Below are 17,078 nucleotides of genomic sequence, written 5' to 3' on the forward strand. Positions count from 1 at the left end.
CAAAACTCATAATATCATGAACTAGTGTTCACTGTGAAACCCTTCCTAACAAGGCACTAAACTCTAAACACAAGTTGGGAAATCACAATTGATTCCAAGTCTTTGTTCTTTTGTTGAGTCGAGGTCTTCCCAAATGATGCAAAACATACACCTCAATTCAAAATGACTTAAGTACCTTCACAATGACTTCAATACAATCGTAGTATTTTTATTTTTATTTTTTGTGTAAGGTTCCGTTACTCTTTTAACTATTTTGGTGGTTAGCAATCTCATAAATTTTATCGAACAAATACATAAGCCTCAAGTTGGAATAAATGAAAATTTTTGACGATGCTCATTATTTTATCTTTATCTCTTAAAATGTAATTGCATGTAATAAATAATCCCACAATAAAACACTAGCCACTTTGCATGTGTGCTCATAAGTTTTTTTTTTTTTTTTTTTTTCTTCACAAGTTGGAGTAATAGTTTTCTAAACTATACCTATGGCTTTTTTTTTTAAATCATAAATTTTGATCTCCTAAGAATATGTAAAATTTCAATATTGAGAAAGATAATAAGAGCCTTTGAGCATGGCCTACCTGTGAGTGATTAGAAGTCAATGGAATTTTTTCATCCAAATGAAACGTCTTTTTTGAGCATGTGCATATCGTTATGTGTCATTAGTTCAAGAAGCATTAAATTTTATTAATGTTTTTTTAGGTGCAATTTTATTAATTTTTAAAAACTTGGTTTCTAATAATACTACTTTTAAAAAAACAAAACAGTTTCCAATTTAATTTTAAGCAACTTGAAAAATGGATGATAATTACGGAATATTGGTCTCTAAGCAAGTGCATATTACCTAAAACACCCTTAATAATTATTTGTCATTATTTTCAAACAAACAAACAAGTGAGGGTATATAAGTAAATTGATCTTCATATACTATCCCACGTTTGAATACAAAAATACACATTTGAATTCCTACTATCCCACGGTTAAGAAAAAGAGAAGAGTGGAGGAGATCCAATGTTGACCGGCTAAGTCGAAGAGATATTTGTGATAATGTGTGGTTGAGTGGAGTGGGGTACGTGGCTCCCAAAAAATCTGGCTTTCCTCTTTCATTTTTTTTTTTTTTTTAAAATTTTAATTTTAATTTAATTTAATATATATATATATATATATTTTTTTTTTTTTTTCTAGGGCGTTACACTACCTACCCTTGGAAATCTGGTCTATAAAAACAGCTTATTCCTAGTTTCTAAATAATCAAGGTGCTGTGCACAAGACCTTATGGGCTCTTCAAAATGTCTTCTCATTTCCGTTCTCTTGCCTTTCTTCTTGTCAATATTTCATTTTCCGAATAGTTGCTCCTCTTTTTCAACTCAGCCTTTGTGTAATGATTTTGAGAGTGTTGCCCTGTTGCAATTCAAGCAAAGCCTAAAAATAAATGTGAATGCTTCTGGTGATCCAAAGATTTCCTCGTGGAACTCGGGAGAGAGGAACGATTGTTGTTCATGGGATGGTGTCCTATGTGATGCAGGCACAGGTCACGTGATTGGCCTTGACCTCAGTAGCAGTCAACTGTACGGCTCCTTCAACTCCAGCAGCGGACTTTTCCATTTGGTGCACCTTCAAAAGCTCAATCTCGCTGGCAATGACTTCAATTATTCTCAAATTCCCCCAAGTATCAGGTACCTCTCAAACTTAACACATCTCAACCTCTCGCTGACAAATTTCAGTAGTCAAATTCCACCAGAAATCTTTGAGCTCTCCAACTTGGTGTCCCTTGATCTCTCATTCAATCCATTGAAACTCCAAAAACCAGGTCTAAAAGGTCTATGTGAAAACTTAACCAGCCTCAAACATCTTTATCTCGATGAGGTGGACATCTCTTCCCCGGTACCTCATACCATGGCAAACTTGTCTTCTTTGATGTCTCTTGGCCTGAGCCGTTGTGGACTATATGGTGAATTTCCTACAGAGATTTTCAAGTTAAGAAATCTTCAATTCCTTAGTGTGAAAGGCAATCAAGATCTCAGAGGATATCTACCAGAATTTCATAGTAGTAGTCCACTTCGAATATTGAGACTTGCACACACGAGTTTCTTTGGTAAGCTTCCAGATTCAATTGGAAACCTACCATCTTTATATGAATTGGACATCATTTTTTGCAATTTCTCAGGTTTGATACCGACTTCAATTGGTAACCTTACCACTCTCAACAATTTGGATCTTTCAATTAATAATTTTTTTGGGCAGATCCCTTTTTCATTGGCCAACCTCACACAACTCAGTCAACTAGATCTTTCCTATAATAGTTTCAGTCCACAGACCTTGTCTTGGCTTGGTAAGCAAACAAAACTCACTCTTCTGAACTTAGGGCAGACCAATTCATATGGTGACATTCCAGCTTCTCTTAAGAACCTGACCCAGCTTACCATTTTAAGACTTAACCGAAATCAACTGACTGGTCAAATTCCATCTTGGCTTGTAAACCATACCCAATTAATTGAGTTGGATCTTGGGGTCAATAAATTGCATGGTTCTATTCCACAGTCAATTTCTAGACTAGTGAATCTCAAAGACCTGAGTCTAGCTAAAAATAATTTCAATGGCAGTGTCAAATTTGACTTGTTTTTAAACCTAAAAAATCTTACTCGACTCCAACTTTCAGGAGTCCATTTATCATTCCCCCTCACTTCCACTGTCAACGCCAGTACTCCAAAGCTTATGCTTTTAGGATTGGTAGCATGTAACTTGACGGAGTTCCCAATTTTCTTGCGTTTCCAGCATGAATTGGAGGCTGTGTATCTTTCCCACAACGATATTCATGGTCAAATACCAAAATGGATATTCAACATGGGTAAACAAACTCTCTTATCTTTGGATCTAAGTTTCAACTACCTTACAGGTTTTGAGTCTTTCAACCACACTTCACTTATTCTTCCATGGGCTAGTTTACTTATTTTGGACCTTAATTCCAACAAGCTGAATGGGTCACTCCCAATTCCACCACCTTCCATTGTCGAATATAGTGCCAAAAGCAATACACTGACCGGGCAAATCTCACCATTGTTTTGCAATCTCAGCTCAATTGAAGTATTAGATCTTTCACACAACAACTTGAGTGGCATGCTACCACATTGCTTGGACAACTTGAGCAAATTCTTGTTAGTGTTGAGCTTACGGAACAATGATTTCCATGGAATACTTCCTACAGCATACATGGAAGGAAGTACATTGAAAGTAATGGATGTGAGTTATAATCAGCTCGAAGGGCAGATACCAAGATCATTATCCAATTGCACAATGTTGGAGATTCTTCTTCTTAGTAACAATCAGTTCAAAGACATTTTTCCCTCTTGGTTGGGGAAGCTTCCAAGTTTGAAGGTTCTAAGTCTACGATCTAATGGGTTCCATAGTTCAATTGGGAAACCTAAAAGCAATTTTGAGTTCCCTAAGTTGCACATCATTGATCTCTCTTACAACAAATTCACAGGTAATTTGCCATCCGAGTACTTCCAATGTTGGAACTCCATGAAAGTTGTGAACTTGACTGATAGTAAGGTTGACAACCTGCTCACATATATGGTCACAAGGGCCAACCCGATATATTTGATTGCTGTCACTATAATCACATCACAAGATTTTGTATGGTTTGATTACTATAGTTTTTCCCTGGAATTAACAAGCAAAGGCATCGAGACAGTGTATGAAAAGATCCAAGGTACTCTTATAGTTGTTGATCTCTCGAACAATAGATTTGAAGGAGAAATTTCAGAAGTCATTGGAAATCTAAAGGGACTTCATTTACTCAATTTATCCAACAACTGTCTCATTGGTCATATTCCTTCATCGTTGGGGAACTTGACGGAGCTTGAGTCTTTGGACTTTTCTCAAAACAATCTCTCAGGAGAGATTCCTCAACAATTATTACACCTCACATTCCTTGCATTCTTCAATGTCTCAAATAACCACCTCACGGGTCCTATTCCACAAGGTCAACAATTCGCTACTTTTCAAAGTAATTCATATTTGGGAAACACGGGTTTGTGTGGTAAACCTTTAACCAAGAATTGCAAAAGTTATGGGTCATCAACACAACCTCTGCCGAATCCCAAACGAGGTGAAGGTTCAAATTTCCCAAGTAAATCTAATTGGGTAGTTATAATGATGGGATATGGAAGTGGGTTAGTAGTTGGATTCGTTATTGGGAATAACCTGAACATAAGAAAGTTAGAGCGGGTTGTCAAGAATTTAAGAAGAAGACAATAAAAATTATTGATGAGGGGGAAAAATGAAGGGATGTACAAGAGTTGTATTTGATTCACCAAGCTTTTCGTCATAAATTTCCGCACATGAGGTTGTTCTTCATTTTAGTAGATACATGTCTATAGAAATCTAGCGTATATCTATAATAATGTACTACGTTGTTGAATATTTTGGCATTGTACTTTTTTCTATGGCTTTTTTTTTTTTTTTTTTCTCTATTATTTTGTATAATTTGATAGTTATATTATGCAAGGGGGGATTTTAACCTTGGAGGAGGGGTTTGAGTTACATGCCTCTTGGTGGCATTAAAGTATTGCATGTTTGATATTTATGGAGAAAATTACACTTTACCGCATTAAATTATACTTCCAACTACAATTTGTATACTAAATTTTTAGAATGCACGGTTCGCACTTCACTCTTCAACAAGACTTCGAATTTGCACTTCACGGTCTTCAATCAACAAGTTGGACTTTGAAAATTTTGGAGGTCTTGCGTCATAAAATCTTTAAGACTTGGGAATTACTAATGTGTGCCCTTAGGATATATATTAGTAAACCATTTTATGAAACTTTTTATGAAAAAATGAAAAAGTAATTCACTATTTTGACAGTTTTTTCAATTTCTCATAAAAAATTTCCCAAAATGAATGGTTAATATGTGCTCTAAGGGTACACATTAACTAGACCCTTAAGACTTTATGAGCTTGGGAAATAGTTAGATCTTTAGATGATATGGTCTAGCGCCATCTATGATCAAATTCATCTATCCATTTTTGAAGCCAAGAGATTCATGGTTGATCTGGAATGTAGATTTTTTTTTTTTGGGTGTGTATGGATGCTATATAGGTCTTCATTATCTTATAAACAGATGAACTTTAATCAAATATCAATAGATAGAGTGAAAGACGAACAATAGTACTAGATTTGTAATGCTATATCTATTTTGATTATATTCTTTTTTATTTCTATTTTTTAAACAATGCGAAAATTATTTTAAAATTCTAAAAAAATTTGATTTGCATGAGACTGTGTGGCTTCCCAAGTATTTGAGTTTAATGGAATGCAATTTACTTTCTTAGGTCTATTAGTAAAAGTACCTTCATAATTAAGGGTGGCAAAATTTGACACGACTTACGAAACTGACACGACATGAAATGAAATTAGCAAGTTATGGGTTGAGGCTTAATGGGTTTGTGTCATATTCGTATTGACATGGCTGACTCGTTTAATAAACGGATTGTGTTAGTATTGAACACATAGAACCCATTTGACCCATTTAATTAAATGACATTTTATCAATATACCCTTCAAACTCTAGGTATATAAACTTATTAGTTGTTGTGATTTATTTTCTTTGACGTATTGTGATTGATTATTTGTGATATTGAAATATGCTTTAGTTTTGAATGATTATTTGTGATATAGTTACTCGTTAGTTCTAAATTTTATTAAAAATATTTATTTGTTTTTTTTTCATAATTTTTTTTTTCATTTTGATAAAATATGATAAACTGGTCGACATGACTAACTCGTTTAATAAATCGGTCATGTTAGGATTGAGGAATCTTGACCCATTTAATAAACAAGTCAGGTTAGTATTGACTTATATAGTCAAATACTCATGAGTTGGCACGACATGAACTCGACATGTGAACACCAATTGCCGCCCCTATTCACAATGACTTCAATACTATCGTAGTATTTTTATTTTTATTTTTTGTGTAAGGTTCCATTACACTTTTAACTATTTAGGTGGTTAGCGATCACATAAAATTTATTGAACAAATGCACTAGCCTCAAATTGGAATAAACGAAATTTTTTGACAATGCTCATTATATTATCTTTATCTCTTAAAATGTAACAGCATGTAATAAATAATCCCACTATAAATCACTAGCCTCTTCGCATGTGTGCTCATAAGTTTGTTTGTTTGATTTTTTTTTTGTTTTTTTTTTTTTTTTTTTTTTTTTTTTTTTTTTTTTTTTTGGTTTTGCAAGTTGGAGCTATAATTTTCTAAACTATACCTGTGGCTTTTCTTTTTATCACAAATTTTGATCTCCTAAAAATATAAAAAAGTTCAATATTGAGAAAAATAATAAGAGCTTTTGAGCATGGCCTACCTGCCTGCAAGTGATTAGAAGTCAATGGAATTTTTTCATCCAAATGAAAGGTCTTCTTTGAGCATGTGCATATCGTTATGTGTTATTAGTTCAAGAAGCATTAAGTTTTACTAGCCTCTGTGCACGTGCGTGATCAGAGACTCTTCTATTTTTTGGGTAAATTTTAAATTTTTTTTGAACTCTTACACATAATGTACTAAAAAATTAAACATGTGGCTCTAGGCTTACTAAACTTAGGAAGGCACTTCCCAAATCCAACTCCCACAATACATTCTAACATATATTTAGATCCAAACAACATGAAATAATTACCTCTAGAGATGATGTTGCTCTATTAGAAATGTAGACTCCATAATGAACTTTAGCAGCTGGGTTGTCAACATGACGGGACTTCAAAATGGTGGCATATCATTTGTAGCACAGACTTCACGTCCCCTACCCATTGATTGCAAATTTTTATCCTTAAAACATAAAACAACATTCATTACGAGGCTACATACAAAAATAGTTGTTGCTATGGAGGATAGGGATGGGGGAGAACATTATAACTGCTTAATGATAATGGGCTTAAGTTTGAAGTTGTGCTTGTGAGAATTTGTAGGTGTATTTTTTTTTAAGCGATAGTTCATCGTAGTTTATCTTATCCAATTGTTAACTTTTCTTTTTTTTGCTAGCAATATCGGTGGTTAATTAAGGAATAAGAAAGAATTTTGAACAATTAAATTTTTTTTAATCTATAATACAATTAAATTTTTTTGTTATCTTGTGATTGTGGGAGAGTGGTAGTTTCATTCGAAATTTTAGCATATTTTGTACGTTTTTTAGACCCGTGAAGCTATTTTAACTGCATGTCATGTTTTGAATAGGGTTCCATATAAAAAGTCACAGACTACACCTTTTGAGATGTGGAAAGGACATAAGCCAAATTTGGGATATCTGAGAGTATGAGGTTGTCTTGCTTATGTAAGGCTTATTGACCCTAAAATGCCTAAATTAGGTATAAGAGCTACTACCTGTGCTTTTCTTGGTTATGCAATTAATAGTGCAGCCTATAGATTTTTTGATCTTGAAAACAAAATAATTTTTGAATCTGGTGATGCAATTTTTCATGAAGAAAAATTTCCTTTTAAATTGAAAAATGGTGGGGGTGAAGAAAATATTTTGTCATAACCTAGTTCTTTTACTTCACATTTACAAAATCAAGAAAATTTTGAAATGGAACCTAGAAGGAGTAAAAGAGCTAGAGTTGAAAAGGATTTTGGTCCTGATTATTATGTTTTTAACATTGAGGAAAATCCCCAAAATTTAAAAGAGGCTTTAACATCACCGATGCTATATTTTGGAAAGAGGCTGTAAATGATGAGATAGAGTCTCTAATTTCTAATAGAACTTGGAAATTAGTAGATCTTCCACCGGGTTGTAAGACCATAGGTTGTAAATGGGTCCTTAGAAAAAAGTTGAAACCGGATGGATCAATAGATAAGTTTAAAGCTAGACTTGTTGCAAAAGGCTTTAAACAAAAAGCTGATCTTGATTTCTTTGATACATTTTCTCTGGTAACAAGAATTACATCTATTAGATTGTTAATTGCTATTGCTACAATTTTTTATTTGAAAATTCATCAAATGGATGTAAAAACTGCTTTTCTAAATGGGGACCTAAAGGAAGAGATTTATATGGAGCAACCCGAAGGCTTTGTAGAGCCTAGACAAGAAAGCAAGGTATGTAAGCTAACTAAATCCCTATATGGCTTAAAACAAGCACTTAAGCAGTGGCATGAATAGTTTGATTCCTGCATGATTGAGAATGGTTATAAATCAAATGAATGTGATAAATGTATTTATTCTAAATCATTTTACATGTTTTTATTAGCTTCTATGTGGATGACATGTTGATAATGCAGAAATATAAAGAACACAACAATATGATAACTCAGGAAAATCTAACCGGTAAAAAACCTGGGGAGGATTTAACCTAGCTATCCTCAAGGTAAAAATAGATCCACTATGAAAGAATTGAAGTTTTTACAATAAGACATAGACCACTAACATCCTATTACAACCTCGAGTAGAAAACTTACTACCACAACCACGTGACAACACTGAGTCCATGGACTCCTTCTTTCTTTGATCCACTACAACTACAAGTTCTCCTACTTGTGATTTTGAGGCTCCACTCAAAGGTTTTAGATCTTCTTTAAAGTTCTTTATGCAGCAACTAAAAAGATCACCAAGTTCTTGACATGAATCTTGATCTTGAAAATCCTAAGTGTGTGTATGAAGGTAAACACCTCTAGATCTCACAAAAAATTCAACACAAAACTCTCAAAAAAGACTTCTAAAACGTAGCTAGGGTTTTTCCTTTTATACTAACCACAAAACCCTACACGTCAAACAGGTTTGGGTTGAATTGGAAATTCTGCAGAAAAATAAATTTGCACATGGTTGAATTGATCGAGTCTAATTTTCAATCGATTGAGCCTTGCAAATTAAGTCCAATAATTTTTGCAATCACTCGATCCCAATTTTACAAATAGACACACTTTGAGCAAGCCTAAATCTAGACTCAATGTTTTGATCATGGTTTGCCAACATAATACAAATTGAAGTTCTAATACATTAGTTCCTAAAGTCTTAGAACCTAATATATTTTACTTGAGTTTTTAAACATGAAGTTATCTATAACTTGTACTGTTTTTAAACTTTGAATTTGAAAAAAAAAAGGGCGCCTGGGGTAGTTTTTTTTCCATAAAACATAGGATAGTTTTTGTAGGAGAACAGTTTGGTGGCCAAATCCTTATTGTTGCAAGTCTTGGTCCAAAAAGCCCAACACAATGAATTTTTGTAGAGTATGGATTGAAGAACCAGGTTTAAGTAAGTTAAACGGAATATTGCATGGGGTAAGGGAACACACGAACAAGAACAAAAGCCATTGTACTGAAAGATCACCCGGAATGATAGGGCTAGAAACTTGATTTATGGGTACAAGTTAGGGCAGTAGACTTCCTTTGCATGCTACAGTATTTTCCTTTCTTTTTTCCTGTCCTCTTCTTATGGGGACTTCTATACATTATACAGGCCTTTTCTTATCATCTGGACTTTACACTTGTCGATCATCCAAACCCCCACTTGAGTACCTGTCCCATCAGATACCTCTTTCAGTTCTTTATGAGTTGCGGTAGCCAAGGTAGCATTGTTCAGGGGTCTTCTCCACATTAATGCGGTCAGGAGAGTAGCTGTAGTGCATTCAATGTGGTGGTGGCAGTCTTTGCTTAGATATTTCGTGTTTCTTTCCTTTTCACATATTTAAGAGAGGGGCTTCAGTGGTTGGGATGTACTTTCGCTCCGGATTTTCAGTGTCTGAGGAGAAAATCCTCCTTGGATATGTTTTCTTTGTTCCCAGTGATGTTTGAATATGGATTGCTTGAGTCATATTGAATCCTTGGATGGGCTGGTGTCCTCGAACGGGCCCAAGGCCCAACCTGTTATTTTGGGCCATAGTCCCCACAATAGCCCCTCAAAACTCCAGTTTTTATCTCTTTTTAAGGAGAAAAGCAGGGTTTTGACCTTTTAAGGGATAAAATCAATTAGTTTCCAGTTCACACGTGTGGGGGCAGTTGCTTTTGACGCGCTACAATTTACGAGGCGTGGCTATTTACTCTAGGGGGCTTTATGTCTCCCTTATCTAACGGTGAGGCGTAGATCTAACAACTGACATTCTTCCCAGAATTTTAAGCGGGAGCGATCTCCTTTTTCCCCTTTGCTATATAAAGCCTTAAGGAGACTTGTTTTACTTTTTTCCTAGCATATAAGAAGTCCAGAGAACTCCAGCGCCCAGATATTCACGAACACTTCCGACCTTTGAATTTCTATAGCTATTTCTGCGAGGTGTCCTTCCCTGAAGAGATTTCTAAGTGTTTCAGAGATTGTTGTAAGGAAATCTGTAAGTTCTACTCTCTCTTCGTAACCTCAAATTTCTCCTCGGCATTCAATTTTCACCTCAGTTTTCCTTTTCGGCTCTCCGGTTTGACTAAATGGGTAGATTCAAGCATTTAGTAGATACTCTGACCGCTATGAAGGCCTTTAGGGAAAAATATCATATCCCGCAAGGGGTGGTTTTAGAGTATTGTCCTCTGGAAAGAGTGCTAACTGATAGGGAAGTGGGTCAAGTCGTCATTCCCATGATCGCTTTTATAGAAGGAGGAATGGCACTTCCCATGCGTAGGATTACCCGCGACTACTTGCTTAACCATAGGTTGACGCCGCATCAGTGCACTCCCAACATGTTTAGGGTCTTAGGCAGCATAGATGTTCTGAACGAGCGGATGGGTCTAGGTCTTACATGGCATGACGTAGTTCACATGTACAAATGCCACCACTTTGACAAGGCGAGATATTATCTTAAATCTCGGTCCGAGGTTGTTAGGCTAATCTCCTGCCTCCCTAAATCCAATAAGGGTATGATGGATGACTTCCTTATTGCCTCAGAAGAATGGAGAGATGGTCTTCATTGTCCAACTCGGGCAGGAGATCCAGGTGCGGTGCCTCTAGGACCATTCCCCTAGGAAGGGGGTTTAACCCTTTAGTTTTACTTTCTTTTGCTTGAAAATCCAAAATTTTTGTAACCTAATTACAATTTCCTTCTCGGCTATTTTGTAGATAAAGAACACCTCGCTCCTCGGCTGAGCCACGTAAACGTTCCGGCCTTGAACTACCTTTTGAGGTCAGAGATCTATGTTAACAAGAAAGGGCAACTATGCGCGGCTCATTTGATTTTGGGTTACCAACCCCTGTCCTGCGCCTTCTAAGATGTCGGCTAAGCCATAAGAGCTGGTAGTCCGAGGTTGGCTAAGATTGATGTATCCAAGCCCAGGTTTTTAGCCTGAAACGATCTGAAGCCGGTTGTTTTACCTAGCATTCAAGATCCTCCACCAGCTGCGCAACTACCTCCACAAGACAATCCTGAAGTTGCAACACAAGCTGAAGAAAAGGCTAAATCATCTCGTCTTTCTCTTGAGGATGAGATAGATGAGTTTTACTTTGAAGAGGACATTCCAAAAGCTCCTCTAATCGAGCTTTCAGATCCTGAGGGAGAACAGGACAGAAATTCGATGGTCGGCGTGCCACTTGTTATTGCTTGCTCGAACGACTCTTCAAACGAGGAGGCGAACAATATGGCATCCAACAAAGGAAAGAATCTATGAGAGTTGATGTCCTCTCGAGGCAAGGGGCAATCATCAAAAGTGCCCTCTAAGTCCCAGGCCCCTATCCATCCTCCCGTTGCTCCACAACTTCCTGTCGACCTTGGTTTAAAAGTTAACCCGGACTTGAAGAAGAAAAAGCCGGTTGAGTCCCTCGAGGAAGGCGAGGTGGGCCCTCACCAGGATAAACAGCAAAAGACAACCCGTGAGCAGAAGGACAAAAGGGCTCCATCTGTAGAGAGGCGAAAAGAGACGGAGTGGGCCGAGGTGTGCGTTACTTCACATACTTGGAGCCTGAAACTCGAAGTGGATGGAGTCGCCATTCCCTATACTGATTCGGTCTGAGAGTACAACAGAGGCCGAACAGGGTATATAGCTGATGCCTTAGAGCAGCCCATGCTCCATCCCAGGGACATGGAGGCTTATAGGCGATTTTCACAACCCGAGCTCCTTTTATCCCCTTTTATCCCTGAAGAGAGACCTTGCGATGGTAAGGCAGTTCATCTTCTCCTTGGTAAGATCATTAGACCCTATCACGTTTTAACATATCGTTCTGTCATCATTCATTTTCATTCATTTTCATTTTTTTTTGGCAGATTACTCAACAAGTGTTTGTGGCCGAGGAGTATTGCCGCAGCAATCGCAAGTTAGCTGACGTTGAGGCTCTCTCTCGTGGCGAGGTGGAGAAGGCATTAGGGCCCCTTAAGCAAGAGCATTATGAGCTCTCTGAGAAGCTCAAAGAGGCTGAGAAAGGCCGCAGGAGCGCTGAGGTTGGCTTGAAGAATGCTGAAAGTCAAGCCGAAGACCAGCGACAAAAACTGTACGTGACCGAGACCAACCTCGCCACTGAAAAGCAAACAGTGTTGGATCTTAAGGTCGCATTGCAGAAAGCCAAGGAGGAGGCTCGGCTGGCCAAGGAAGAGGCTCAGCTAGTGAGGGAAGCAGTCGAGGCTGAAAAGAAGGCTTCTTATCAGATTGGGGCGGAGTAGACTGAAGCTAGGCTTTCCAAGGAGCTACCAGAGGTATGTAGGGATTACTGCAGTATTTCATGGGCTCATGCTCTTAATGCTGCAGGGATCCCTGCAGACTCGACCTTGAGATTGCTTGAGAAGGTCTTCTTCCCTCCTGAGATCCGAGAGATTCCTGATGATGCCACTGAAGCTCCCGAGCAGGCTACGGTTGTTCCTAATGCCATCCCCCTAGCTGAAACTGTTGGGGGTTCTGGTCAAGTAGCCGTTCAAACCGAGGATGTGGAAGGAGAGAAAAACAAGGGCAAGGGCAAGGGAAAAAGAACCTCCTCTAAGGCCAAAGATCCTGCTAAGGAGTCAGTCATCGAGGATCACGGGGCAGATTCCCAAGTTAAGGACATTCCACCTCCTCAGCTAGAGCAAAAAGAGAATTTTGCCGAGGTTTAGCTCCTAAGGTTTTTTTTTTTTTTTTTTTTTTTTTTTTTTTTTTTTTTTTTTTTTTTTTTTTTTTTTTTTTTTTTTTTTACTTCAGACGGGAGTTATGCTACATTTTGTTCTTTCGCAAAGACTTCCTATTGTATTATTTTTGGCTTATTAATATAGAATGCTTTTTCTTTCATTTTTTCTTATCTTTATGACTGATGTTGATGGAATTCCATTATTTTGTTCCAAGTTAATGCTACTGTTTCTTTAGTTGATGTTTGCAACAATCCTACCGATATAAACAAATGAGAAGGGGCAGGACCGTGCAATGAACTTAGAACAATAGATGCTATTATACGAGATTATGAACGTACCTTAAAATTGCACAGGAGTCTTGAGTTGTCAATTTTCCCTAAGTCTGTGGTCCGAGGAGCTATGCAGGACTTAGGTTCTGTTTTAAAACTTGTATAGATGCCAAAAGTCTGTGGTCCGAGAAGTCATGCCGGACTTAGGTTCTGTTTAAAACTTGGATAGATGCCATAAGTTGTTAATTTTCCCTAAGTCTGTGGTTCGAGGAGCCATGCAGGACTTAGGTTCTATTTAAAACTTGTATAGATGCCATAAGTTGTTAATTTCCCCTAAGTCTGTGGTCCGAAGAGTCATGCAGGACTTAGGTTCTGTTTAAAACTTGGATAGATGCCATAAGTTGTTAATTTCCCCTAAGTCTGTGGTCCGAGGAGCCATGCAGGACTTAGGTTCTGTTTAAAACTTGTATAGATGCCATAAGTTGTTAATTTCCCCTAAGTCTGTGGTCCGAGGAGCCATGCAGGACTTAGGTTCTGTTTAAAACTTGTATAGATGCCATAAGTTGTTAATTTCCCCTAAGTCTGTGGTCCGAGGAGCCATGCAGGACTTAGGTTCTGTTTAAAACTTGTATAGATGCCATAAGTTGTTAATTTCCCCTAAGTTTGTGGTCCGAGGAGCCATGCAGGACTTAGGTTCTGTTTAAAACTTGGATAGATGGAAGTGAGCCAATAAATACGCGATGATCACGGGACAAAATGCAGGCACAACTGTTTTCATTAATAATAATATCTTCTAAGATTATTTACATTCCACAGGCGAGGTACAGTTTTTTCGTCTAGGTCTTCCAGATAATAAGCACCTATTTTTGCCACAGAGGTGATGCGATATGGTCCTTCTCAGTTGGGTCCCAGCTTGCCCCAAGAAGGGTTCTTGGTGCTGCCAAAAGTTTTTCTCATCACGAGGTCACCTGGACCTAGGGGTCGCAGCTTTACATTAATATCGTACCCCTGCTTTAACTTTTGGTGGTAATAGGCCATTTGGATCATCGCTTTTTCTCTATTCACCTCAGCTAAGTCTAGACTTTTCCCTAGTAACTCGTCATTACTTCTTGGGGTAAAGGTGCTGGATTTCAATGTGGGAAAGCTGGCTTCAAGAGGGAGCACGGCTTCGGCCCTATAAGTCATTGACAAAAGGAGTTTCTCCCGTTGACCGTCACGGCGTCGTTCGGTAGGTCCATAAAACGTGTGGTAGCTCTACCACTCATCTTCCTTTTGCATCATCCAACCTCTTTTTCAGCCGGCTCACTATGACTTTGTTCACAACCTCGGCTTGCCCATTTCCTTGGGGGTAGGCAGGAGTGGAATATCGATTTGTGATCCCAAAGTCGCGACAGTATTTCCTGAAGGTTTTATTATCAAATTGAAGACCGTTGTCCGAGATGAGGGTGTGAGGGGTTCTAAAGCACGTAATGATGTTTTTCCAAATGAACTTCTTTGCATCCACGTCCCTGATGTTGGCCAAAGGTTCAGCCTCTACCCATTTGGTGAAATAATCAGTGCTGACTATTAAGTATCGCTTATTCCCTGCAGCTTTCGAGAAAGGGCCAACAACATCAATACCCCACTGAGCGAACGACCACGGACTGGACAAGGGGTTAAGGACTCCCTTTGGCTGGTGGATATTTGGGGCGAATCTCTGGCATTGATCACACTTCTTTGCATATTCTTGGGCCTCTCTCTGCATGTTCGGCCACTAGTACCCTTGGGTGAGTACTCTATGAGCTAGCGATCTTCCTCCTGTGTGGCTCCCACAAATTCCCTCACGCAGCTCCTTAAGCAGGGACTCGGATTCCTCTGGGTGTATGCATAGTAGGTACGGACGCTTGTATAGCTTATGGTCCTCTGACAACCAAAACCAAGGAGCGTACCTCCGTATCTTTTCAGCCTCGAGTTTTCCTTCAGGTAATACATCGTCTTTGAGGAAATTCACTATAGGATCCATCCAGCTTGGATTCCTTCTGATTTGATGGATCCGGACTGTATCCCTTTTAATGGTACCTGTTTTGTATAAATCCTCAACGAGGATTATTCGTGGTAGATCCTGCGCAGAAGATGTGGCAAGGGTGGCCAGTGAATCTGCATGTGTGTTCCCACTTCTAGAAACGTGCGTCAAATTAAAAGATTCAAAGCCTGATTGCAGGCGCTTGACTTGACCTAGGTATTCCTGCATTCTTGCATCTCTAGCTTCCAACTCACCCATCACTTGGCCTACTACAAGTCTGGAGTCTGAGAACGCTTCTATTGCCTTTCCGCCCATTTTTTGCACCATGATCATTCCTTGGAGTAAGGCCTCGTACTTGGCTTCATTGTTCGTAGCCGAAAACCCAAGTCTTAATGACTTTTCAATGGTAATCCTTTCGGGCGATATTAGAACTAACCCTATCCCAGATCCTTTTTGGTTGGCCGCGCCGTCCACATAGACTTTCCATTGTGGGGTTGCTTATGCCGAGATTGTGCCAATCGATTTTCCATCCATGATTTCCTTCTCGGCTACTACTTTTATAAAGGGTTCAACGAATTTAGTGACTAGATCCACAAGGACTTGACCCTTGACAGAGGTCCTAGGCATATATTTAATATCGAAAGCCCTTAAAAGCGTACTCCACATGGCGATTCTTCCTGTGTAATCGGCGCTTCGGAGCACCAATCGGAGGGAAAGTTGGGTTAGGACAATGACCGTGTGCGCATGAAAGTAATGGGGAAGTTTTCGCGTGGCATGCACTACTACAAAAATTACTTTTTCCAATAGTAAGTAGCGCACCTCAGCTTCATGCAATGATTTACTTACGTAGTATACTAGTTGCTATATCCCATTATCAACCTATATTAATACCAAGCTTATAGCATGAGAGGCTACTGCTATGTATGCGAATAGAACCTCGTCGGCCTCAGGGCTAGACATGATGGGTGGTCGTGACAGGTATTTTTTAAGTTGCTGGAAAGCTAGAACACAATCCTCCGACCACTCAAACCCTTTCCACTTATTCATCAAGAGGTAGAAAGGTCGGCATCAGTCTGCAGATCGTGAGATGAACCAATTCAACGCTGCAATCATACCAGTGAGTTTCTAAACTTCTTTTGGGTTCCGAGGAGCTTGTAGGCTATTAATCGCTTTGATTTGGTCCAGGCTCACCTCTATTCCTCTGTGAGTTACCATGTAGCCCAGGAATTTTTCAGACCCGACCCCAAATGAACACTTAGAAGCGTTAAGGCGCAGCTTGTGCTCCCTTAAGATGCTAAAAATGACTTCAAGGTCTTTCACGTGCTCGGACGTCACTTTACTTTTTACTACCATATCGTCTATGTAGACCTCAATAACCTTGCCTAGCTGGGGTTCGAACATTCTAGTCATCATCCTTTGGAAGGTTGATCCTGCATTCTTTAATTCGAAAGGCATCACCTTATAGTGGTAGTTTCCGACGGGTGTCATGAACGCCATTTTCTCCTGATCCTCTAATGCCAATGGTATCTGATGATAACCTTGAAAGGCATCTAGGAAGCTCATTCGAGAGTGGCCTACAGTCGCATCTACCAGTCGGTCTATTCGAGGCAACGGGAATGGGTCTTTCGGGCACGCCTTGTTTAAGTCTGTGAAGTCTACGCAGACTCGCCACTTCCCCATCTTCTTTCTTACCACCACCATATTTGCCAGCCATTCAGGGTAAAAGACTTCTTTGATAGCCCCTGCCTTTTTTAGCTTCATCACTTCATCCCTAACGGCGCCGACATGCTCTCTCGAAGG

At 38.8% G+C, this 17,078-nt stretch overlaps 2 protein-coding genes across 2 annotated transcripts; both read left to right on the forward strand.

Moving 5' to 3' along the window:
* The first annotated feature begins 1,553 nt into the window (after positions 1-1,553).
* LOC115987589 (receptor-like protein 7) lies at positions 1,554-4,425 on the forward strand. The gene is made up of 2 exons (XM_031111172.1): positions 1,554-1,676; positions 1,811-4,425. The coding sequence occupies exons 1-2, from the start codon at positions 1,640-1,642 to the stop codon at positions 4,258-4,260; spliced, it is 2,487 nt and encodes an 828-aa protein (XP_030967032.1). The 5' UTR covers positions 1,554-1,639; the 3' UTR covers positions 4,261-4,425.
* A 7,164-nt stretch (positions 4,426-11,589) lies between these two features.
* On the forward strand, positions 11,590-12,995 carry LOC115984882. The gene is made up of 3 exons (XM_031107875.1): positions 11,590-11,919; positions 12,177-12,565; positions 12,623-12,995. Exons 1-3 carry the CDS (start codon positions 11,590-11,592, stop codon positions 12,993-12,995), a joined length of 1,092 nt encoding a protein of 363 aa, XP_030963735.1.
* Positions 12,996-17,078: the final 4,083 nt, after the last annotated feature.

The sequence above is a fragment of the Quercus lobata genome, chromosome 4, assembly GCF_001633185.2.
Source record: "Quercus lobata isolate SW786 chromosome 4, ValleyOak3.0 Primary Assembly, whole genome shotgun sequence".
NCBI lineage: Eukaryota > Viridiplantae > Streptophyta > Magnoliopsida > Fagales > Fagaceae > Quercus > Quercus lobata.

Bases quoted from the DNA above. Each gene is read 5' to 3' on its own strand.
- LOC115984882 (XM_031107875.1), top strand. From the start codon at position 11,590: ATGTCCTCTCGAGGCAAGGGGCAATCATCAAAAGTGCCCTCTAAGTCC. The intron at 11,920-12,176 runs GTCTGAGAGTAC...TTTTTTTGGCAG, and splicing joins CCATTCCCTATACTGATTCG to ATTACTCAACAAGTGTTTGT. The intron at 12,566-12,622 runs GTAGACTGAAGC...GGATTACTGCAG, and splicing joins TCTTATCAGATTGGGGCGGA to TATTTCATGGGCTCATGCTC.
- LOC115987589 (XM_031111172.1), top strand. From the start codon at position 1,640: ATGACTTCAATTATTCTCAAATTCCCCCAAGTATCAG. The intron at 1,677-1,810 runs GTACCTCTCAAA...TCCAAAAACCAG, and splicing joins CAAATTCCCCCAAGTATCAG to GTCTAAAAGGTCTATGTGAA.